The following is a 25,909-nucleotide window of genomic DNA, read 5'->3' as shown; positions in this document are numbered from 1 at the left end:
CTGTCTACTTACGTTCCGCCTACCCAAGAAAGGCTAGCTCAGCGTGTGTAGATGGTTGACTGGAGGTGAACTGTGGAGGCTGCATGTGATGGAAGCTGGTATGAGGGGAGAGTAGGGGAAGGCTGGAACCAATAGATGGGGAGCGACTGCGTGGAGGCTTGTTACGAGGCTTGACAAAATAGGAACTGTTGAGTAATGCCTTGAAAATTATGTTCACAGGTTCTGAAATTTAATTTAAATTGTAAGCAGGATTGCATTTTTGGTCTGTATTAATAAAGATGTTTTCTAAAACATTGAGTAAATTGCCTTTGTTATAAAAAAATAAAGAATTTTTAAGTCCTGCTCTATGGAGGTGAAGGAATGATTGGACTCTGTTATATGAGTGCTCATGGCGAAATATTTTTTGTGCTTGGCGGCGTTGTCATGTTCTTTATATCTAATTAAAAAGCTTCTTCCAGTTTGCCCAATGTAGCCCACGGAACGTGGTTGCAGTTTAACTTACATACACTTGATTTGTTGTATTTATTTCCGATGTTATTTATTTTATGCTGGTTATAAAATAAATTAGTATTGTTGTTGACTGTTTTAAAGGCAATATTGACATTATGTTTTTTAAGAATATTGGTGATTTTGTAAATATTTTTATTGGTGTAAGTGAAGGTGGCATAGTTATCCGTTTTCTGTTTCTCTGAGCAGAGTTGAAGTGGATTTTTTAACAATGTTGCTGACTATCCTGTCTATGAAATGCCTGCCAAAACCATTTATTCTCACCCTTAAGAAGATGGTATTGAGTTCTTTTTTACGATTTGCGTCAGATAAAGAGACGTAAAAAGCTCTTATGAATTAAGCTATAAAAAGTTGCTCTTTTTTGAGAGTCCGGATGCATCGAATCTTGACGAATGGTGTTTACGGTTTGGGTGGGTTTTCTAAAGATAGTATAAGAAAATTCGTTGGAGCTGCTGTTGATAGTGATATCTAAAATGTTTAAAGAATTATTGATTTCAACCTCGGAAGTAAACTTGATCCATGGATTGACCACATTTAGCTGTTCAAGGACGATATCACCGTTGGTGATGTTGTGATCTATTATGGCAAACGTATCATCAACATAGCACGTCCAGAACACAATACCTTTAATTTTATTATGAATTTTGGTGTTTTCCAAATGGTCTAAATAAATTTCTGCAATTACTTTAAATTCAATTAGCTCGTGTGCTAAAGAGAACTGCCTATTAATTACCTAACCCAAAGAAAATGCAAGCAATCATAATAGGACAATCTAGGCTTTTAAATATGCTAAACATCACACAACAGCCTAATCTCAGGCTCTGTGGGGAAGCTATACCTTTTCAGAAATCTGTAAAAAACCTAGGCATTGTCATGAATGACACATTAAACTGGAATGACCATATAACAAGTGTCTGCATAAAGGTAGGCTATATGCATCTCTTCACCCCATAAAAATGAAACAATCCATTCTTCCATACAGCATGAAAATAAAACTTACTCAAACTCTCATTTTTCCAATAATTTATTACTGTGATGTCGTATTAACTGATGTAACTGCAGAACAAACTATGGAATTTCAAAGGGCAATGAACTCTTGCATATGATTTATATTTTCTTTGAACTTTAGGACACACATTTCCCATTATTATGAGAAGCTATCCTGGCTGAAAATCGATCAACTAAGAAATTTACATACTGCGACACTAATTTTTCGACTTCTGAACGAATCTACACCTGAATACCTATCCCCACATTTTAACTTCCTCTCATTTATCCATGGACATAATGCCAAATCGACTTCTACCCTTATGATAGCAGTTAATCACTCAACTGTATACAGCCACTCTTTCCTAGTGTCTGGGGCAAGGCTATGGAACACACTCCCTGTCAGTATACATAATAGCACTTCAGTCATCTCATTTAAACAGTCTTGTCAAGATTTCCTCTTTATACGTGATCAGCTTGTATGAATGTTAGTGTGTATGAGTGCAAGTATGACTGAGAGCTATTATTAGGTGATGTAGATAGGCTAGGTAATATTAATCATTAAAAATAACAATTACACTAGCCTGCAAAAAAACTTTTTTTTGTGCGGTAAAAACAAAAATAGGTGAGTTTTATGAATTTCTTAACTCAGAATTCTAGAAAAAAATTAGTTTTGGCGTATCATGTCTGGTTTAGTGGCAATTTTACAAAATATTATTTTGTTCTTACGTAAAGTTGTTCAAGCTTAGTATTGATTAAATTTGATGTATTAATGTAAATTTCAGCTTGCAAAATGTAATCATATTTTGCATGCATTGAATACACATAAATGCTGCTTTGTAAGCAAGTAGATGGTTTGTCTTATATTTCTAATGTATATTGAAATTCGTGAAACTGAAGTATAAAGAGCCTATTTAGTTTCGGCTGTACAGTTGCTTTTAAATTAATATAACCGTACCTTGAATAAAAATTACATGGTTAAACATACATAGTTTTGTTACTTACATTATGTGCAGGTTAAATTTACACCTCCGTCTTTTCCAGTTTTCCGTGGAATTTCCAGGTTTTTGAAGTTCTTGAATGATCTCTAGAAGGGTCGTCTCGTGCAATCGACCAACAGTAATCGGCCATCATATACCCATCCCAACGTCCCTGATAGCGTCGTTCTGCGTCTTTGTGATCCTGGTGAAACCTTTCACCTTGTTCTTCACTGACAGCTCCTAAATTTGGAGGGAAATAATCCAAATGTGAAGCTAAGAAATGCAGCTTAAGGCTCATATTACAACTGAGTTCCTTAAATTTTACCAACATTTTCCTTACAGTTTCTTTGTATTGAGGGTCCTTAATGTTGCCAAGGAATTTAGGCACTACATCTTTGAATGCATTCAATGCCTCTTTCTCAATTTTGGTCATCGTGTCTGTGAAAATTTTATCCTTTATCAGTTTACGAATCTGTGGTCGTTCTAATACGCCTTCTTTGACTTTTGCATCTGATAATGAGGGAAATTTAGTGAATAAATATTGGAAGCATAGGCTACTTTTATCTAATGCCTTGACATACAGTTTCATCAATCCTAATTTGATGTGCAAGGGTGGAAGTAGAATTTTTTCACAGTCAATAAGACTTACATTCAAGACATTTTTGGATCCTGGTTGTAGTTGTTTCCTTTCTGGCCAATTCACTGTATCCCACTGTGCCCTGCTATCCCATTTGCATAGGAAACAGGGAAATTTTGTATAGCCTTTTTGTTGTCCCAGCAACAATCCAATCAATCAAATCACTGCAAATTTGCCATCCACGCTCATGATATTTAATTTTTTCAAGCACCAACTTTAAGGTCTCGTATGTTTCAGACATTTTTGTGGAGTGTGCAAGTGGACGGATGCCAGAACATTTGTATTATGAAGCAAAACAGCCTTTAAGAGTCAATAAAAACACGCCAGTTACTAGGATCATACTCTCTCTCCCAATCGACGTAGAAGATTTGAAACATCCGTACAAAATACAAGTTCATCTTCTTGAGTATAATACTTTCGGACTGTTATCTTTGAAAGGAACTGCTTTATCAGTCCATCATAAACATTGCATAAGGGCTGGGGCTTCTAACACGTCTGTTTATTCAAGTAGTCTAAGGTGAAAGACGAACTCTCAACTGTCTTATCTTCAATCCTACATACCTCGCGGTCTATTGTGTATCTGGGGGAGTTTGTTATGAATTTACCAGGAAACCCAAATTACAAAATGAAAATTTAGACAGCAATAAACCTATAATAAAATGCAAACAATAACAAATCAAATCACATAATTGTATTCTAAAAAAAGTTGTGCGAGAACATCTCTCAACATTACATCTTACGAATTCGTGCAGATACTAAAACACCGAATTGCGTCAAAACTAGATGTGATAGGAAAAAAATAGCACCATTTTCAGAATCAGAGCAGCGATTTCCACAAGAATTACATATTTTCTATTTTACCGCAAAATCATGTTGGCTAGTGTTATAATCTGTTATAATATTACTCCATTAATTTAGGTAGTTCCTAGAGACTGTTAATGTTATTTTTCCAAGTTATGTGACTATGTACTGTATGTTGTGGTTAAGTGTAAGAGAAGGCCGTGAGCCCTAACTTCGCCATATACAAAGGCATAAAATAAATAAATAAATAATTCCTGAAGCTGGGGCTGCCCATAGGAAGACTGTCCTGCTTGTAGATTTTTCCATTGAAAGTGAAATAGTTGTTAGAAGTTACAAATTCTAAAATATTTAAGAACTTTTCTATTTCCTATGTGCTTAATTTACTATGTTTTCAAAAATAGTCCTTGATGATCTTTTAAGTTTTTTGACTGCTATATTAGAATACATGTTTTTTATGTCAAAATACATTTTTTTTATTGTGGTTGTAACACTAGGTTATTAGTCAAATTACAAAATTCTATAGAATTTCTAATAGAGCTGGGGTTCTCAAACTTGTAGTATTTTTTTAAAAAGTTGTGGATAAATTTGTAAGTTGGGCTGTTCCTATAGTTAACTATGGGTCTTATTTTTATAACAAAGGCAATTTACCGAACGTTTTAGAAAACATCTTTATTAATATAGCCCAAAAATGCAATCCTGCTTACAATTTAAATGAAATTTCAGAAACTGTGAACATAATTTTCGAGGCTTTACTCAACAGTTCCTATTTTGTCAACCCTTGTGTTACAAGATGCTTCAAAAACTTGCCTACTTTTAATGCTAATAATAGCCATCATTCTCATTCTAGGGCACTCCACTACACATTCCACTTATGAAATCACGATCAGATATTCCGCCTGCTTTTTTCAAAATCAAGAATTGTTAACATCATCATGCCAGCAAGATGAACTAAATACCATTTTCTAGAACCCTCACTCATGTTTAACATACGTTTAATAGTCTTCATTCTACTGGAACTAAACTTTGTGCTCCATATCACCAAGTTTCTACCGACGCATCGGCAAACTGTATGTCAACACAGCATCATCACGTTAAGAGGACTCTGTTACCAATTTTATTGAATCATCTCATGTGTTCAATATTTTAATTTTCACTTTTAACAGTATTCAAGTGTGCTCAGATCATTCTAGCATATTCTTCAACATTTTATCTGACACATTCGGCAGTCCGAATTATTTTTAATGTGTTTTTGTCCTTGTCCTTTGTGCTTAACCTTTAAACTTTTCAGCTGATGATGTCTACAAGATAGATGAAACATGTTCCGTTATTTTTTTAAATGTTACTAGCAGTTTTCCGCTGGCTCCGCCCGCATTGTACAAAGTATGGTGTTGTTCGTTACTATCCTCACGGATGTATTTGCAAAGTTTTGAGTTAATGAAATAAAGCACATAATCTGCTGTGGTAATAGAATGTAATATTATGTCAACAAAACACTTGAAAATACATCACTCAAAGAAATTGAATTAAACGTTCCTTGGAACAATACTACGCGCCGAACTGTTAAAAAGTCCTTCAAAGATCTTCTCATGGAGACAAATGTACTCATAACTTTTCTCAGAATCTACCAATTTAAGCAGTTATTACCTCAAAAGAAAGCACTTGATCCACTGAGTGTTTTTAGATCAAAACAAACTGCGTACCTCAATTAAAACAAAAGATATGATTGCTTCAATGAGAAAAAAATGTTGAAGAAATGAGACGTCAAATTGAATGTGCACTCGTAACTTTCCTCAGAATCAACCAATTTGAACAGTTAAGAACGCAAATGAAAGAGCTTGATCCACTGAGTGTTCTTAGGCCAAAATGAACTCCGTACCTCAATTAAAGCCAAAGATATGATTGCTTCAAAGAGACAAAAAATTGAAAGAATCATATAATTTGAGGAAGGCGGAAGTTAAGTGATTTATAGTACCTGATGACAAATGTGTGCATGAATACCTTCCAGTTTTAAAAAATTAAGGAAATCGACCAGATAGAATGTCTGGACTGACTGACTTTAGTTTTCATAAATTTTTTAAATATATAAATGATTTAAATAATTTTAAAAATTTTTTAGCATTGTAAAGGTGGAACATTTGACCATAACTTTTTTGGTGGAACATTTGACCATAACTTTTAAGTATACGTACGACAATACAGGCTTTATAATGAAATTCATTTTATGCAATATCTTCTAGTGTCTACCAATCAACGAAATCTTGTTTGAAATTCAATTACTGTCCGGGTCGTTATTCACCATTGAGCTACTGATATCAAAGTTTAGCACTGTTCTCTTGTTTCTCACATTGATGTATAATGATCTGCAGCTTGTATGTCCTGACTGCTCTCTGGGTTTTCAAGCTTTCTGATACAGCTCTTCCAGGTATTTCCAACCGACTTCAACCATCTCTGTTGATTTAGCCTCTGTTTTCTGATGTTTTTACACAATTTTTTGCAATCTCCACACCTAATATACATTTTCCCATTATTCTTAATTACAAACCATTCTTTTGATATTACCGTATTTACGCGAATAATTACCGCATATTTTAAAAAAAATTTGAGGCATGAAATTGGGGTGCAGGTTTTATTTGCGTCAAGGTTACCAACACGCTCCTGGCTCACCTAGTTTTCGATGCTGAGTGTACAGTTATGCTTTGTGCAACCGTAGATGGAAGGAAACTGTCCCCATATGTCATATTTAAACGGAAACAATTCAGACTTTTAATTCTAAACTGACTTCACATTTTGTTAAATAGTACTGTATTTTACAGAGTAATTTAAATTCGTAATTTCTCCGCTTCATGATAGAACGCGTCTTCCAGAACGTGCAGAGGTAGCTTTTTGCACTTTCACTCACTTCGGTGTGTCTATAGTGTGTTTCATAGTTGAAAATAGAGTGAAATCGTAATTCTTTTGTATTCAGCGTTTTAAGGAACGCCACAATATCACTTAGCAGGCAGTACGCGGAAAAGCAGAATCTGCGAAAACTGGTGAGGGTTGGCATTTCTGAATTACAAGATGGCTGTTAATTCGAAATCATGTAATTGGAATTACGATTTCTGTATTACAAAGACTTCGATTTACTGTATTGCAAAACTAACATAAGATTTCGCCGGTGTGTCTATTTCAAGTGTTTACATTGCCCGAAAAGAGTTATTCACCACTGGTCGTGTTGCTGTCCAGTAAAAAGAGACCACGTGTGAGAAGTGTTTTAGATGTGGAGTGTGACAAACTTGTAAGTAATTTAGGAGAGGAATCTAGTGATGCAAGAGACAATTAATCTTCCCATCTACAGGGAATCGAGCCTATTGCAAGTTCAGATTAATGAAATACCTATCGAGCTCGATAGCTGCAGTCGCTTAAGTGCGGCCAGTATCCAGTAATCTGCAGCCCTGAAGATGGTTTTCCGTGGTTTCCCCATTTTCACACCAGGCAAATGCTGGGGCTGTACCTTCTCGATAGCTGCAGTCGCTTAAGTGCGGCCAGTATCCAGTAATCTGCAGCCCTGAAGATGGTTTTCCGTGGTTTCCCCATTTTCACACCAGGCAAATGCTGGGGCTGTACCTTCATTAAGGCCACGGCTGTTTCCTTCCAATTCCTAGGCCATTCCAATCCCATCGTCGCCATAAGACCTATTTGTGTCAGTGCGACTTAAAGCAAATACCAAAAAAAAAGAAATACCTGTCATGTAAGTAGGCCTACTTGCTCATTTCCATGGAAAATATATTTTATAGCAGTGATATTTGCGTAAAGACCACGTGAACCTCGCAGAGTGATACGAAATATTTGTTTATGCCTATGTTACTCTTTTGATGGAAGGAATTTTAGTTCATTTCATTAGCCTTCCTAAAATGAGGTTGTGGCCATTGTTCAACGGCGGGGATTATTCGGGTAAATACGGTATATTCTTGCATATTAACTCTACTTTAAAGCTCTTGTACAAAGGGAAAGGGGATCCTTGTGATCCTGATGCTTACAGGGGTATCACCTTGGAATTTACTCTTTTGAAACTGTTAACCAAACTTATAACTCTAGTAGAAAGTTTTCTTCCTGGGGAGCAATTTGGCTTCAGAAAAGGTCGATCGACTATTCTTGCAATTCATTGTTTACAAAATGATATTCACGAGGCTCTCCGGTTTAAAAGAGGGAAGTTGATTACGGTGTTTGTGGACTACACTAAGGCTTTCGACTCAGTTAACCGAGTAAAACTGATGGATAAATTAACAAATTTATTGGGTGAGAACAACCCTTTAGTTCGTATAATTAATAACATTTTGGCAGAAAACAGCCTTCAAACTAATGACTCTGTATCCATATCTACAGAAATTGATGAGATAATTGGGGTACTACAAGGGGATCCCTTGATTCCTATATTATTCAACATTGCAGCCCATGATGTGATGCTAGCAATTAAGAGGAATGTAGTACACACCTACATCTATGCTGATGATATGATCAAATGGAAATTCTAAGTTCCCATGGAGGGAATTAGATATTTTTCCACCAATAGAGCATATCAAAAATCTGATAAAAAATTAGATGTTGGCTTTTCAGGCGTTTGCTCTATTAACCAGCGTTTCGTCTTAGGTCTGACACTAGACTCGTCAGAGTAGGATGTGTCAGACCCTACCCACTGACGCTGGGGTGTATGCAGGTGAACTTATCAGAAGCCTATTTATGAGGCACAGTCTGATAACTGCATACGGGAGATAAAACTCCACAATGGAATTAATGCCCGCCTAGCAATTCCAAATGGAAATTCTAAGTTCCCATGGAGGGAATTAGATATTTTTCCACCAATAGAGCATATCAGAAATCTGATCAAAATTAGATGTTGGCTTTTCAGGCGTTTGCTCTATTAACCAGCGTTTCGTCTCTGATGAGTCTAGTGTCAGACCTAAGACGAAACGCTGGTTAATAGAGCAAACGCCTGAAAAGCCAACATCTAATTTTTGATCAGATGATTGATGATATGATCCTCGCATCAGCTTCTGAAGATGCACTTCAGGAAGCCTTCGACAAGTTACTACAGTAGAGTCTCGTTAATCCGAACTAACTGGGACCGGAGTCTGCTCGGATTACGAAATTTTCGGATTAACCGAAAAATATTTTCCAGTAATAATGTTATTGTTTTTACGTCCCGCTAACTGCTTTTACGGTTTCTGGAGACGCGTAGGTGCCGGGATTTTCTCTCGCAGGAGTTCTTTTTACGTGCCAGTAAATCTACTTACACGAGGATGAGTATTTGAGCATCTTCAAATACCACCGGACTGAGCCAGTATTGAACCTGCCAAGTTGCGGTCAGAAGGCCAGCGCCTCAACCGTCTGAGAAAATAGTTTCTACAATACAGTACAGTACATACTGTAATTTGAAATGTCCATTGTTTAGCAGTTACATTAATAAAATACTGTATGAAATTACAGTAGAGTAGTTCAGAACCCATAGAGGAGAAAAGTACTAAAACTAGGTTTAAACTTTTCTCCTAAAACTGCTAAAATATGGTAACGGCTTACCCTTTTGCATTGTGCCCGGGATGCGAAGAGCTGCTTGTGATGTTTATTTAATACAGTAGTTTTGCCGCTCTCTCAGTGGTAGCGCTGCAGAATGTGAACACGTGACTCATTGATGTGATGTTTATGAGATGCTGGTTTAACACTGCATCTTCGAGTAGGTTTAAATCTGCTCGTCAAATGAAGACCAGAAATGTCAAAAACATATCATATGTAAGGCTTTTCAGGCGTTTGCTCTATTAACCAGCGTTTCATCTTAGGTCTGACACTATTCTCCGGACCACCTTTTGAGCAAACTAAAGCAGAAGTGAGTGTATAGACCAGGGGATGGCGCAGGCGACAGGGGCAGCGCCTACGGTGTTGTCACACGGTTGGTGAGGGGGCAAGGGGGGTGCGCTACTCAGAGTGAGCTTTGGCAATGGTGCAGTCAATGCGGAGCTGCCATACTTACTCACTCAGTGGATGTCCTGAACACGTGGGTGCAGTTCCAATCATAGTCTGTTTAAAACAGCAGTGAGATAATTTTTCCAGTGTGCTTCGCTTTTACAAAAACAGTGTATGTGCGTATTGTGTGCTAATTCGTAATTCTTGTAGTCTCTTGTACGTTTGTAGGTTTCTTCTTACTCGTGATTGGATATTATTGTGCAGTGGATCCGAACAAAAATTCACCAGACTGTTATCAGTTGAAGAAGAAACACAAGATTTTTACGCCCGGTGAGATAAATATGATTCTGCCTGTTATAAGCATTTCCAAGCGAATAGTATTGACGAAGGGATTAGTTTACCTCGTGTGCTGACGCCGACTCTGATTCCGACTTGGGTGTGCAGCCACTCAATTAATTACTGCGGCACAAGGTAAGCTGACGCTGAAACCTCCTGCATGATGATAATAATAATAATAATAATAATAATAATAATAATATATAATATTTTTATAAAAATATATTTGTAATAATTAATTTATTGAAATTGTGCTGGACAAAGCGGAGGTGGGACAGGTTTTCGCCTGGATCCCCAACTTCATCTGCCAGTTTCAAGTTAATTCCAGTACGAGTACATAATCCTCACTTCTCTTGCTTATTCAAAAATTGCCCGTGAGTAGCAGCTCATTTCAATCAGGAATCAGGCCATATATTTAGATAATAATAGTGAATAATAAATAATAAAATAATAATAGTAATAATTTAATGAATGTAATGCTTACTGTTTATGTCAAAAGAATTCGTTCGCAATGCTTTAAGCGTGAAATTGTAGCTAGTACATTAAAACTGTGAAAGCCTCCGTGGCTCAGGTGGCAGAGCGTCGGCCTCTCAACGCTGGGTTCCGTGATTCAAATCCCGGTCAATCCATGTGAGATTTGTGCTGGACAAAGCAGAGGCGGGACAGGTTTTCTCCGGGTACTCTGGTTTTCCCTGTCATCTTTCATTCCAGCATCACTCTCCAGTATCATTTAATTTCATCTGTCAGTCATTAATCATTGCCCAAGAGGAGTGAGACAGGCTTCGGCATCCGGCTCAATTCCTATCCTCTCCACAAGATGGGGCTTCATTTATTCCATCCCTGACCCGGTCATTGACTGGAAAACAGATTGTAGGTTTTCACATTTAAAATTTAATTAAGTAAATTAATTGTTTAAAGCCGTTAAAAAACTGTATGGGATTCTAACACGCATACGTTAATGTATTAATTATTTTAAATTCATTCGAGGTTCAATCCGTGCGCTGTGCTGTATTATAGTGGTGGAATACAACTTTGAATCTCGCGCCGGCTTGTTTGGCAACCACGGCGAGTGTGACGAGACAATGACGTCACATCCGCTTTAGTCTGCTCAAAAGGTGGTCCAGAGAATAGACTCATCAGAGTGGGATGTGTCAGACCCTACCCACTGACGCTGGGGTGTATGCAGGTGAACTTATCAGAAGCCCTTATGAGAGGCACAGTCTGATAACTGTATACGGGAGATAAATCTCCACAATGGAATTATTGCCTGCCTAGCAATTCCAAATGGAAAAGTCTAAATTCCCATGGAGGGAATTAGAATGCTCTATTGGTGAAAAATATCCAATTCCCTCCTCCCTCCATGGGAATTTAGAATTTTCCATTCGGAATTGCTAGGCGTGCAATAATTCCATTGTGGAGATTTATCTCCCGTATGCAGTTATCAGACTGTGCCTCTTATAACGACTTCTGATAAGTTCACCTGCATACACCCCAGCGTCAGTGGGTAGAGTCTGACACATCCCACTCTGATGAGTCTAGTGTCAGACCTAAGACGAAACGCTGGTTAATAGAGCAAACGCCTGAAGAGCCTTACATCTGATATGTTTTTGACATTTTTGACATGCTCTATTGGTGAAAAATATCTAATACCCTCCATGGGAATATAGAATTTTCCAAATCAAGACCAGTTCAAGGAAACTACCAATAAGTTGCATTTTACAACTAATAGAAGCATGCCTCAAACCAATACATGATACAAAATATTTCCAAATCATTTTAAGACTTCAAGCTTTAGACACTATTAAGTTTTAACAGAATTTATGTCTCAAATTTTAATACAATAAGTTAACTAACAACTGTTTTTAAAAAACAAAGAACTTGAGAATTTTAGCCAAATCTAATAATTGAGAAGATATTACTGTGTTTTTGACGTCAGTGTTATTACAATCAATGTATACCCCAATTTAAGCACTGACATTTTAAATTGTTAAACTGTCCATTGTGTTTACAAATGCCTATATTCACGTATTTTACCACTTAGTTTTTAGAATCATAATTAAGTACAAATTAGTTATAAGTAAATTAACAATGACAGGTCTTAACCTTGAGATAAATTACAAAGGCTGAGGATGCTCGAAACCAAGCGAAACATGTTCCTTTTAGTTGTAGTAATATGAATTTCTAACAACACAAAATCAGTTGTATTGAAAAAGTGGAATAGAAAAATAAAAAATGCAAATTATAGCAAATTTCAATACGGGTCTAAACATGATAAGTTACATGTAATGTGAAAGCCAACCAGGCGTAAACTAAAACAAATATATTAACCTCTAGGTTAAAGTCAGTAAGATTGCTATAAATATGGTTTTTGAAAGAATGTTTAAAGTGCATTATAATACCTAAGTTTCTATGGTCTACCCAAAGAAATAACATATCAAGTTCAAAATCTCTTGACACCCAAAACAGAGTAAACAAGATATGGCTAAAAAATGAAATAAAGTTGCTATATAGAAAGAAATCTTTACTAAGCTTACAACTCCACAAGGTACACTTAAGTACGACCCAATCTACATCCCCATTAGAATGGAGTTCAATTCAACAGTACACCAATAAAAAACTTTCCAACATCTTAGAAAGCAAAAAACTCTGAAAAACAAATTAGAACACCTAAAAGAAACTCAGCAAAAGTCAAAAACACATGCAAATAGAGAAAAAGACCCAATTTCATTATGAAAAACACCCCCGTGACAATTTATCTATCGGACACCACCTGTTCTGACAAAGAAATTAATATACTTAATAAAGGAGCTAAATTCAATTGGTCCAATCCACAAAAAACATAAGATTTAACAACCACAATAGCGGAATCAGAATTAAATATAGGGAAATTGCCCGCAGAAATACAAAATGATATCAAATTCGAAGTAAAAAAGAAACCTCCGTATTTAGTAAAAGAAATGAAAACCAACTCTAACTAGGCCCTCCTGAAACAAATAAGGGAATAAAAAACAAAAATAATGGATATCAATGTGATTGTAACTAAGGCGGATAAAGGCAAAACAGTAGTCCCAGTAAATAAAAGCGACTACATCAAAAAAACTGCAGAGTTCTTCTCTTATAAGTCTTACACTGCAGTGAATAAAGACCCGGTCCCTAGAACTCAACGAAGTCTAAAAACAATCCTTAAGAATTCAACTTGTTTATTTAATGAACAAGAACAACATTTTCGCTGTTATTTTTCCGGTTATCTATTATTACGAACGCGTCATCTACAAATCTTAGCCAAAGGCAGAGCCCTTCTCTATTAGGTTTAATTTTTCTATGTGCCATGTCGTCCATGTAAATATCGGTCAATATCCCCGAGCTGGGGTCACCCATAGCCAAACTCAACTGGTGGTAAATTTTGTTATTAAATGTGAAATAGTTGTTATTTAACACAAATTTAAGTAATTTAATGAATTCATCTATCTCAAGCTTACTTAACTTGCTATGTTTGGAGAGGTTTGAATTAATAATTTCCACAGTTTTGTTAATAGGGATGTTTGAATACATATTAGTAATGTCAAACGAGCTCATCCTATGGTGGGGTTGTAAGTTGAACTTCTTTAGTTTTTCACAGAATTCAATTGAACTTTTAATTGAAGAAGTATTGTAAAACTTATAATGTTTTTTTAAGAAACAGATGTATAAATTTTGACATTTTATACGTTGGGCTGTTCCTACTGTTTATAATTGGTTGAATGGGTGTGTTATTTTTGTGTATCTTTGCCTTGGGTATTATTGGGTTCATGTTAACCATATCTTAGATTTTTAAAATAATATTGACCGTTACATAAAATTCACTAAAGAAGATGAAAAAGATAGTTCATTAAACTTCCTGGACGTTAACGTAACACGCACAAATTCTAAATTTGATTTTCAAATATTCAGAAAGCCGACACATACTTCAGTAACAATAAGAAATTATTCACTTCACCCAAAATCCCACAAACAGGCAACCTTTTTTAGCATGGGCTACAGAGCTTACAAAATATCCTTATCATTCGCAAATTTAACGAAGGAACTAAATAGAGATGGTAAATTGAATCATCAATAAAGTAAAATTCAAATTAGCCACAAATCTTACCCCAGAAAAGACTGTTTGTCCAACCCTTGTCCCGTTTTCCTGCGGGGTCGGGTATGAGGTGAGATGAATCTGTCGTGGCGGGTTTTTATGACCAGATGCCCTTCCTGACGTCAACCTCATCAGAGGAGTTAATGAGATGAAATGAATGATGTGATATATGATAGTAGGGAGAGGGTGAAACCTGGTACCGGCACATAGCCTACTCGTTTAAATGTAATCACTGTCGTCAATACGGACCGAAAATGAGGTTAATGACTTGTAAAATAGCCTACTCGTGTTGAATAGCACCAAAGGGTCTCCTCAAGGCTTAACGTCCCCATCCGACGGACAAATCACCATCAAGAGCGTCATTGCCCTCACTCCATATGAGCACTGCCGAGAGGTTTGGAATTTAATCCAGGCTTTCGGCACGCAATCTAGTGATTAGAAATTGTATACCACCACCTCCCCTACCCTGCCGGCCAACATTCTAATGGTGAAATTTTTTTTGACCAATGGGACTCAAACTGGCTAACCTCGGTGTCAGACCGTTTTAGACTTCAGCGCCATAACGATCATGGCCACCAGGCGGGCGTTACCCCGGAAAAGACTAAAAAATAAAAATACGCAACTTTTACTTACACCAGTCCAGCGATTCATCAAATAGTAAACCCATTGAAAAAAAACGGAATATAGAAATAGCTTTCAAGACATACAATACCAATAAAAACTTATTCTTTAAGCACAACATAGTAAACTCCAATAATAACAAATATCAAGGTTCTGGGATATACAGACTATCATGCACACAGTGTAATTTTTCGTATGTTGGCCAAACTGGCCGCAGCTTTCTTACCAGGTACATGGAACACTTTAATGCTTCAAAGCATAACAAATATTCCGCAGTGAGTAACAACATGAAAGAAACTGGCTATCAATATACCACAATAGACAAGAGACCTCAAAATAATCAAAAGGATTGAAAAAGGGAAGTTAATGACTGAGTTTGAGAATATTTTGGACCAATACTTCTCTGAATTGCGCTGAATAATGAATGGGTCTGTCGGTGATTCATAACACATTCTGTCATGGGACATTGTAAATACGATGCAACAGAGCCTCCTTATGGACAGGTAAAAAGTAAACAAAACCTGCATCATGACTTCCTAGTAATCAGGCTCGTCCTCCTTGTTTCCTTGCAGGAAATAAAGAATGTACATGTAAATAAACAGCACAATACGTGTAAACTTATATGCATGTTAGTTGTAAATAAGCTGGAAAACAGTATTGCGAGACAAAGCGGTAGACAAGTTTACTTCCATATCTCCTTAAACCAGCTTCTCTGACCCAGGTTCCCTACCTCAAATTGTTCAGTGGAGCATCTCTATGTCCTGTTAAATTTTAGCACGCTCTTACAGAAACACCCTGTATATTGAGCAAGATGCCCTTATTAGCTATGTGTAAAATGTTCAAGTCTTGGTTTATGAAGGTGAAGGAGTGATTTTTTTTTTTTGCTAGGAGCTTTACATCGCACCGACACAGATAAGTCTTACATAAAATCAGTTTCATGGTCTGTATCGCACTTCAATAGATTCACAATTAAGTATTTATTATTTTCCACCTAGTCGATACAATGATTGCTTAAGGCAATTTAATGGTTAAAAGTGGCTGAAGATGTTGATAAAATACAAAACATGTACCACTTTTAACCATTAAATTGCCTTAAGCAATCATTGTATCGACTAGGTGGAAAATAATAAATACTTAATTGTGAACAGATAAGTCTTACGGCGACGATGGGATAGGAAAGGCCTAGGAGTTGGAAGGAAGCGGCCGTGGCCTTAATTAAGGTACAGCCCCAGCATTTGCCTGGTATGAAAATGGAAAACCACGGAAAACCATCTTCAGGGCTGCCGATAGTGGGATTCGAACCTACTATCTCCCGGATGCAAGCTCACAGGAAGGAGTGATTAAATTCACTCATGTGGTCACTCATAGCTGAGAATCTATTGTATTTCTTGGCGTTTACATGTTCTATATCATCATCATCGTAATCATAATGCACTAAAAGCTAAGCTTTGTCGCTACAACCATTCTCCTCTCAATCCTCATGTTTTCTTCACTTCCTGTAGTCTGTATATCCCACCAAGTTTCCTACATCCATGAAGTATGTCTTCCTTGGTCTTCCTCTTCCTTTCTTTTCTATTATTCTTCCTTCAAAGATGCTTACGCAGAAATGACCTACAAGTTTTACTTCCTTCTTTCCATATCCTTTATCAGTCTCCGTTGTGCATTGACTTAATTTAGAACATCTCACTTCGTCTTTTATATTTGAGTCCCAGGGCCCTGTTTCATAAAACAAACTAATAATATTAGCTAATAATATTAGAACTCATAAAAATAATTATTAGTTAACCAAATTCTGTTTCATAAAGATTTACACATGACTAATAAAATATCTTCACTAATAATATTAGTTCATTAGTCAGCTGATACAAATAGAAGTTATAATCGGTCTGTTGCATATGTTCTTGGTTTGGGTTCGTTCCTAGCAGTAGGCTAATGCTTGACTACAACCGACTATTAATCCACATGTTCAAAGGCTCGCTTGAGATTTTCGTTGTTGTGACTTCGATACATATGAAAATGGATAAAAGAAGTGAAAATAATGTGAGAGAAGAAAATTTCTTTGCGGAAAGTGATTGAGATAAAGTGTCAACTATTCGCAGCCTTTTTCACACTATAACTCTCCTTGTTCCTTTTACTTTTATTTCATATGCTCTTAAAAATCTTTGTTGAGATGGACTAGCAAAATCTTTGTTTACTACCCCTGTTGGTGGGGGCGGTAGAATAACAGCCACGGTATCCCCTGCCTGTCATAGGAGGCGACTAAAAGGGCTCTCAACTTGGGAACGTGTGTTGGCGAACATGGGGCACTGAGATGAGTCCTGCCATTGCTTCAACTTACTACTGCCAGGCTCATTTTCATCTACCCTTCTGACCTCCCTTGTTCAACTCTTGTTCTTTTTCGACCCTGACAGTATTAGGTTGCGAGGCCGAGAGAGTCTTTCATTATCACGCCCTTCGTGGCCCTTCTCTTTCTTTAGCCGATACCTTCATTTTCAAAATGTCGGATCCTTTCCATTTTTCTATCTGATTAGTGTTATTATAGATGATGGTTGCCTAGTTGTAGCCTACTTCCTCTTAAAACAATAATCATCACCAGCATCATCTTGGTTTACTGGTGATATAAGCCAAGATTTTAAAAGATACTTGGAGTGTCCGAGCAGAACTGCACTAGAGAAACACAATGATACTGTGTATCACTACCAACCGGTGGAGTGCAATGCGAAGCTGCTATTTTAAGGTTATGCTTCATTCCTTGCAGTGAAATGTTCTATTACCTACCAATCCTATCAAGCAAATCCTCAAAAGTTATGTAATCTAACCTAAATCTCCCATTGTACCGATATTCATATGTTTGTTACATGTCAGTACAGGCTGTTTTTGACGTAACATTTATTGAACGGTGAATACCTACACTCGTTCCTTATCACTATTTGAATCAGAGTCGACCGTTTCAGCGATCTTCATGATTTTATGCCAAAATATTAAAATACCGCTCACTTTGGTTTCACTAATAATATGAATTATGAGTCAAAATACACTCATGGAAATAATCCTAATAATATGAGTAACTTTTATTAGTCATGTTGTCTATGAAACAATTCACTAATATTATTAGGAACATCTACTAATAATTTTGATTTATGAACTAATAACTAATATTATTAACTAATAATTTTATGAAACATAATACTAATATTATTAGTTAATATTATTGGTTTCTTACTAATAATATTAGTGAAAGATGTTTTATGAAACAGGGCCCAGCAAGTCCTCGTCATTTTCCTCCAAATCCACATTTCAGTTGCTTCCATTGAATTACATTCCTTATTTTCCAATAGTCCAACTCTCACAACCATGAAGTAGTACACTCCAGACAAAGGATTTTACTAGAGCTTTTCTTGTTTCTAAACTTATATGGATATTTGTTAACAGATTTCATTTCTTTTGAAAGGCCTGTTTGAGCTATTCTTCTTTTAATTTCCTTGGTTCATCTATTGTCTTCATTTATAATGCTTCCTAAGTAACAGCAATGTTGCACTTGTTCTACTTTATATTGAGTTAAAAAACTCCTCCCAGTTTTACCAGCGTTACTGGCATTGCATTAAGCACAATTCAGTTTGTAAACACCAGAATTCAAATATATATATATATGGTTGAAAATATGTGTATTATAGAAAAGCTTGGCATTGGTATTTGTGTTTCTAAATGCAAAGTTGAGACCATGTCTTCCAAATCTATTTGTTATATGATAACGGTTACTGTTGTTGATGGAAAAAGTGGGAAAATCTTTCTTTTTTCATTGATTCTTTTTGTTAAAGTGGTGGACAGCTTATTTTTTATTTTATTGATGCCCACCTACATATCTTGCCCCCCAAGAAATTCCATTTATATTATTAATGATCTTAGATTGTTCCAAATTATCAATATAAACCTCAGCCAAGATGTCCCAAGCTGGTGAAATCATTTAGTTGGCAAATGACATCAATGAACGAAAAAAGTTATTGCTTAGAACAAACTTTAAAATATCCAAAATTTATCCAACATTTCCAACAAACAGCCAGATATCTCTAATTCAGTTACTCATCAGTGTATATTTACCATCATCTTCATCAGCTTGACAACCCCTTGTAGGCGCTGGCCTTGTTCAGAAGTTTTCACCATTCCTCTCTTACCATTTCATGTAAAAAAATAAATTTTGGTCCTTTGTCAAGTTTACCAAGGAAGATGTTTGATAAATTTCCAACTTCTTTGAAACCAGTTGAAAAGACTAGGTAAACAATTGATAGGGAAGCTGTCACCTGCCTGACAGCACTAAATGCTGATCAGTGGTGATTGATTGGTTGATGTTAAAGACAGTTTAATGAAATCTCAAAATTGCCTTTGAAGATACTTTTGTCTCCAAATCTGCAATTGGTGTTGCCAACGAATTTGTGTACCAGCAAAGAGCTAAGCAAACGTAATAAAAAATTAGTATCTTTATTTTGAAGAATGTTAATCCTTTGCTTTGTTATGTCCTCAATAAATTACTAGTTACAGGAAAAGACTTTTCAATTGATCTAGCAATTTACATGTCAAATGACAATGACATGTGTAGATAGTTAATTTTGACAAGTGGGCAATAAGCCCAAATTGATAAATTATTTATTTATTTAAAATTTTTAGCCAACATATGACTACTTTAGTCAGGTTAATGGAGGTTTTTCTTCTTTTTGTCAGCCCAATACTCCTTTCTGAACATAATTTTCTTTCTGCTTCTGGAATCATTCTTCCTATTCTCTGCTTGTTGATTTTCGTCTGTAGTCTAGTGTGTTTATCTTTCAATATCTTGAGTCTATTTGTTTTGTATTTTAAATCTGCTATGGTAATATGTAACTCTCTCATGTCTTCTTTAATTTCTGTGATCCATCTAATATTATTCTTATTCTTACTCTTCCATAATTTTTCTTCTGATTCTATTTTCTGTTGACCATATTAGATGCCTTAAGAATAATATTTGTTTCTTTTTCATTGTGCTAGTCACAGGGTCTATTTTTTTATAAACTGTTTTATTGGAAGCTAGTCTCCAGACTCTGCTTACTTGATAATTTTTATTTAAACAGGTTCTCACTATTCTCCTTTCTTAACTTGAGTACTCCATCTATTACAACTGTGTTTGTTGTTTTGAATAATGTTTCACATGCATATGTAATTTGTGGCTGGGTGACTGTTTTGTAGTGTGTCAATTTGGTTGCTATTGAGAGACACTTTTTATTATATGTATTCTTGGTAACATGCTGTGCTGTAACCAGGTTTCTCATTCAGGTTATATGTGATTATTGCACCTAAATATTTAAATCTTTCTATTTTCTAGATGAAAATTTTAACATCAGAACTTCATCACATTGCACCTAATCATTTTGGTCAGAAGTACTTTGGAACTGACTAAGACAAAAAGAAAAACAGCGATTATTATTCTTTCTTCATCTGAGTGTGTCATTTTAATGGTAGTAAACCAAGATTGTTAAAATGTATGGTCTAAGAAGTGCAAGTTGGTTTGGTTTTAAAAGATTATCTACAAACCTCTCAAGCAGTATTAATGTTCATGTTAAATTATATGGTAAAGGTAAAGAATATGTTACTGTAATATTATTGTATTGGTTGTTAATAGTCAATAAGGAATATGACAACAAATTTGGACTAGAAAAATAATAGTGCATAATGTCATGCTAGACTCCATCATTTTTAATTAAAATATTCCTATTATGAAAGAAAAAGATTTTCTTACTTATCATAAAGTCCTTCCTGTTAAGAGAGTTCTGTGTCGTTTTGTACCAACTTTAATATAAATTAAAAAACTATACTTATTTCTGGCTGATGTTGATTAAGCTAAAAAGTCCTAATAATATTTGTAATTAATTTTTTCAGTATTAGTAATATGTATGGATAATTCTGTTTTCAAGCTTATTTATTATATTTAACATTCTGAAATTCTTCATATTACTTTAATACAGATAACTCTTGACCCATCTCATAAAAATACATACAGTTAATAGAAAGGTGTTGTGTTCCAGGCTGTTAGGCTATGGATACATGACCTCATGAAAACAGTGTGACAGTCAGATGGAACTGCCATTTTCTTATCTAGATGCAAGCATTCACTGTGCTGACCGAGGAGATGATATACTGGATCTGAGCTGCAGGGGTTTTTTTTTAGGGTGGGAGTGGGGAGCGCTTGGAGCTATACTCTCTTTGTGCAGGTCTTTTTCCTGCATATTGAGTTATTAAATTGGAAATCAGTTGTTTCTCAAAGTTAACAATCACTGAAATGGAGGGTGGTAACTGGTGTATCAGTTTCCTCAGTTTTTTATGATGGTCTACATAGGTCAGTAGATGCTCAGCTGTGGTGTATGTCTCAGCTTGGTTCAGATGACTGAGATGCTTGTGTTTTCTTATTCAAGTATTAATATTGCATCTCATAGTACTTACAAAAACAAGTAATGTGGTAAATCTCAGAACTAGAGAAGTAGTTCTGTAAGTTCATGGCTGAATGTATTTACTGGACTATTTTTGTAGTGATGTTAAAGACAGTGTTAATTCTCTGGCAGTTGAGGACTTGACTAATACAGTGGAAAGTGGATGGTATGAAAGTTGGGCATATATAAACTGTTTTTCCCTGTGGATGCAGTTTTAAAATTCCAATTTTTGTGTTACAGATATTGAGTTCCCTTAGAGTAGAGGTCATATTTACACAATCTCTTGCAATCAAATAGGGTTTTAATTATAGCTCGCTTCTGCTCAAGATGATGGAGACACAGGAAAGAATGTTTGTATTTTAACAGAGTCTAACTTCCAGCACTCAGAATGAGGCAGCAGCATGTCTTCACTATCTTTTCCCCCCCAAGTCCAGACTGTGTTGTGAATGTTCTCACCTCTACTATATGAGAAGAGGCCAATTCCATCTTGCTGTCAGATTGTCTTGAGAAGACCTACTGAGATGTACATGAAATAATGTCATTCATAATGTGACCATAGCCTAATATATATTTATCTGTTAGATGTCAGCTGGAAAAGCCTACATCATTACATTGTACAGGCAATTTTTAATATATTGGTGACTCAGTGGAAGGAATAGAATGAATAATATAAATAACAAGTTCATAATTATTTTAACTGTTGAAAGACAGGGCTGTATTTTTGCTATTGCTTTCAGTATATTAGCAAGATGGTTCAGTCTTTGCAAATTATCTAGGAAGAAAGCTGGTCATCCCAGTCTTTACAGCATAAACAGAGCTATTTTAGTATTTAGCTGGATCTTTGTGTGTTTTATATTGCTTAGACTGAGCTACTTGATATAATGTAATTTCTTGATTCCAAGATTCTGTAAAGCTAAGTACGCATTAGTTTAATAATTTAATGTACATATTTTCTTATGTGTTACCTATTTCATGTTGTTTGTAGCTTTTTAATAGTTTGCTCCACTACTCTGAAATAAAGATAATTGCTTTTCTCTTAAGGAGTGTAAAAACTCTTTCCATATTATAGTCCTGAGTACAGAGGCCCTGTTTAAGTATCGCAATTTACAGAGGGTACCAAGTAAAATGTATACACATTTCATGCAAAGAAAAAACTGTGTTAACACAACAAAGCTGAATTCACGCAAACAGAAAATGATGAGCAACTAATCATCTTTGATTTTTTCAGTTACAACAGTTGCTCAAAATGCCCACATTCGGTGTCTATACACTACTGAGTATGTTTAACTACTGTTCAAGCAACGTTTGCTAAAGTGTCCTCAGTGATTGCAGCAGATGCTGTTTCAATTTCTTCCTTAAGTGCTGCCAGTGTAAGTGGTTTTCTACAGTATACAACATCCTAAAGAGTTCCCCATAGACAGAAGTCCAGTGGAGTTAGATCTGGAGGACGCGGTGAAAACTCAATCGGACCTCTTCGTCCTATCCATTGCCCTGGAAGATTGTCACATGGTGCGCACGGACATCTCAGTGGTAATGTGTTGATGCACCATCCTGGTGGAAGTAAAATTCCTCATTTCCATAGAGTCTGCGAATGGTGGGTAAGATGGATGTATCATATTCAGATACACTTGGCCAGTTACCATTCCTTCAGAAAAGAATGATTTAATTAGACCCCTAGATGATAACCCACACCAAACATTAATTCCAGGTAAATTAACAGCCTTTTACACAAAAATATGTGGATTGTTTGTGCACCAATAGACACTGTTATGCCGGTTAACAGTTCCATTTAAATTAAATTGTGCCTCATCCTCTTGCACCATGTTCCAAAACCACTCGCAGTACTGCATTCTCCGATCAGGGTCATCTTCATTTAATGCATGCAAAAGTCTTGGGATGAGAACTTTCAACTTTGTTGTTTTAATAATACGGCATATGCTGGTTCTGCTAATCCCAGTGTCACGTCCTCATTGCTTTGTAAATTTCTGTGGTGAGTACTCAAAGCACTCCAAAACCAAAGCCGAGGACGCAGGGCTTGTTGCTGCACGAGGTCTCCCGATCTGCCCTTGCAAACATCGCATATGGTACCACAAGTGTCAAATTTGTCTCAAATGCGTGCAATTGTCACTCACGTTGGTGGTTCTGTACACACATCTCCATTGCTGTTGAACTTCAACAACTTTCTTAGTTTTCCAATACCACTTCAAAATTACTTTCTGCTGTTCAAACGATAATCTTGGCTCCATTTTGTTGTAGTAGTGCTAGCATAACGTCATGTGAGTCACATCTGTTTACAGAACTTCATATGATAATCTTAGCATTATTTGTTCATTATTGCCTGTCGCATAGCAACACTAGCATAACAACGTACCTGTGCCTTTTGCTAAATTTTCTACCAATGACGCGCCTACTACTGTAGATCAACTACACAACAAGACAACACAGTGTTCTGTCTGAATGTAATAGCAATACAGTAGCGTGAGCTGGCACGCAGGAGAAAAAATATCCATGCGGGAGTTGAATTTCACATTAATTTACTTGACTTGACATATATATCTTCTGTAAAGTGTGTATACATTTTATTGGTACTCCCTGTATATCTCCACAAAACAGTATAGAGATAGGTGAACTCAATGAATATACAGGGTGGCGCACGACAAGTCACCTGATTTGTTTCATGAATAACACATTTGTTGTTGACAAGATTTGTAATTTATTGATGTAGAAGTAAAGAATACAGCTTGGAAATACAACGTAATAAATCACATGTTCAATATGACAACCCTGCCACAAATCTTCTGGAATGGTGTAGCATAACTCCACAATGATGGCCCTAAGTTGCACTGCATTTTCGGGTTTTGTGTGGTACAACTTCTCTTTAAGGAACCCCCATGGGTTAATGTCCGGGCTGTGAGGCAGCCACATTCCTCCTCCTTCATAACGTTCTGTAAATCTGTTTGACAATACCCTAAGGCCAAGTCTTTCTTGTAGGAACAAACACAATGTTTGCAGTATGGGGACGTGCTCCATCCTGCATTAACCATTGTGTCTGCAATGGAAGACCTGTGGCCATAAGTTGAGGAAAGAACTGGTTTTGTAGCATGTCTAAATAACGTTCACAGGTTACTGTAGCATCGAAGAAAAACGGACCGATGATTCCATGGCTTGACATCGTGACCCACACGCACACTTTCTCCCCGTAGGTGTCTTTCATGTGGATTATTCGCGGAGGTTCACGTGCCCAAAATCGAACGTTCTGTTTGCTCACAACACCGTTCACGTAAAAATAAGCCTCGTCCGAAAACCATGTGTTGTGTAGCACTGCCTCTTGGTCTTGCTCGATTGCCCACCTTACAAACTAGTCTCCGCTCCTTATCTCTCGCAGTAAGGTTATGTCTTGTCTTGTCTTGTCTTGATCGTATAATTTAATGGGCTTCGCTTGGGAGCGGTATACCCAGCCACGCATTCTCTAAACAAACACAAAAGATGGAGGAGACTGAAACAGAATATGGAATGCAAAAAAAAAGGGGGGATACCGGTAAGGAATTCAATTACATATCTACCACACAGGAAAAATACAAGGACACAAGGTACTAGACTTCACGCCAGAGTGACCGATACTTGGCGACTTCTACCATCACAAACAAGACCAGGTCGACACATAAGGGGAAAGAGAAAACAACACCACCGAACCTACAGTAAACAATTAGTGTCATAAAGGAAATTCGAGAGGGCAATTACCGTAGTAGGCGTGGGATCGAGTATCCAACACGTCAATTGAGTGGGCAACGCGAATTGTGTACGAAAAAAAGGTTGTAACCATTTACGCCTGCTAATTTCGAGTAACGGACATTGAAAAAGTAGATGATTAATGGTAGCAAACGACGTACGACACTGACAGAGGTTAGACGCGACCAACTTCATCCGAAATAATTGATCCGGCGTGCACATGTGGTTAAGCCGCAAACGGACAAGATTCGTAATATGACGTCGAGTATAAGGATGTTTTGTAAACCACGGAGAACGTGGGACAATGGGGAGAATCGTGAATAAGTTCCGTCCTTTTCGACACGCGGGGTTACTCCATTCAGTCTGCCAAATCTGTCGTAGAGTCTCGCAACAACCGCTCCAAAATTCCATGTAGGGCAACATCAAATAAAACGCCACATCCTGACCATGCGCAGCAGCCTGAGCTAAGCGATCAGCCTGTTCATTACCAGTGATATGGGAATGACCCGGAACCCAGATAAATTTAATCTGTTTACCTCGTTGATGTAGATCGAAACAAATTTTTCGAAGATTCTGAATGTACCAATGAGAACGGTAATTGGGATTGTGTAAAGCCTGAAGTACACTCAAGGAATCAGAAGCAATAGTGGCAGTTTCGAGGCGAGAGTACTTAACGTATAAGAGGGCTTGACGGATGGCGAAAGCTTCAGCCGTAAAAATAGAAGTCTCCGACGGGAGGGAGAATTGTTTACCTAGAACAAGATCTGTAGAGAAAAAGGCCGCCCCCACACCTGGGGGGGGGGGGGGT

At 36.7% G+C, this 25,909-nt stretch overlaps 1 protein-coding gene across 2 annotated transcripts in view; it reads left to right on the top strand.

Moving 5' to 3' along the window:
* kri (krishah) overlaps window positions 1-24,085 on the top strand; it is a 96,485-nt gene extending 72,400 nt beyond the window's left edge. Inside the window, exon 6 of one of the 2 annotated variants that reach the window (XM_067156850.2) lies at window positions 20,271-24,085. In XM_067156850.2, coding sequence (XP_067012951.1) covers window positions 20,271-20,345 — 75 coding nt within the window. In that variant the 3' untranslated portion in view covers window positions 20,346-24,085. The remainder of the gene's footprint in view (window positions 1-20,270) is intronic. The other variant, XM_067156842.2, reaches the window with a different exon arrangement.
* The last annotated feature ends 1,824 nt before the right edge of the window (window positions 24,086-25,909 follow it).

Source organism: Anabrus simplex, chromosome 1, assembly GCF_040414725.1.
Source record: "Anabrus simplex isolate iqAnaSimp1 chromosome 1, ASM4041472v1, whole genome shotgun sequence".
Taxonomy (NCBI): Eukaryota; Metazoa; Arthropoda; class Insecta; order Orthoptera; family Tettigoniidae; genus Anabrus; species Anabrus simplex.
This window is presented reverse-complemented; position numbering and strand designations above follow the sequence as displayed.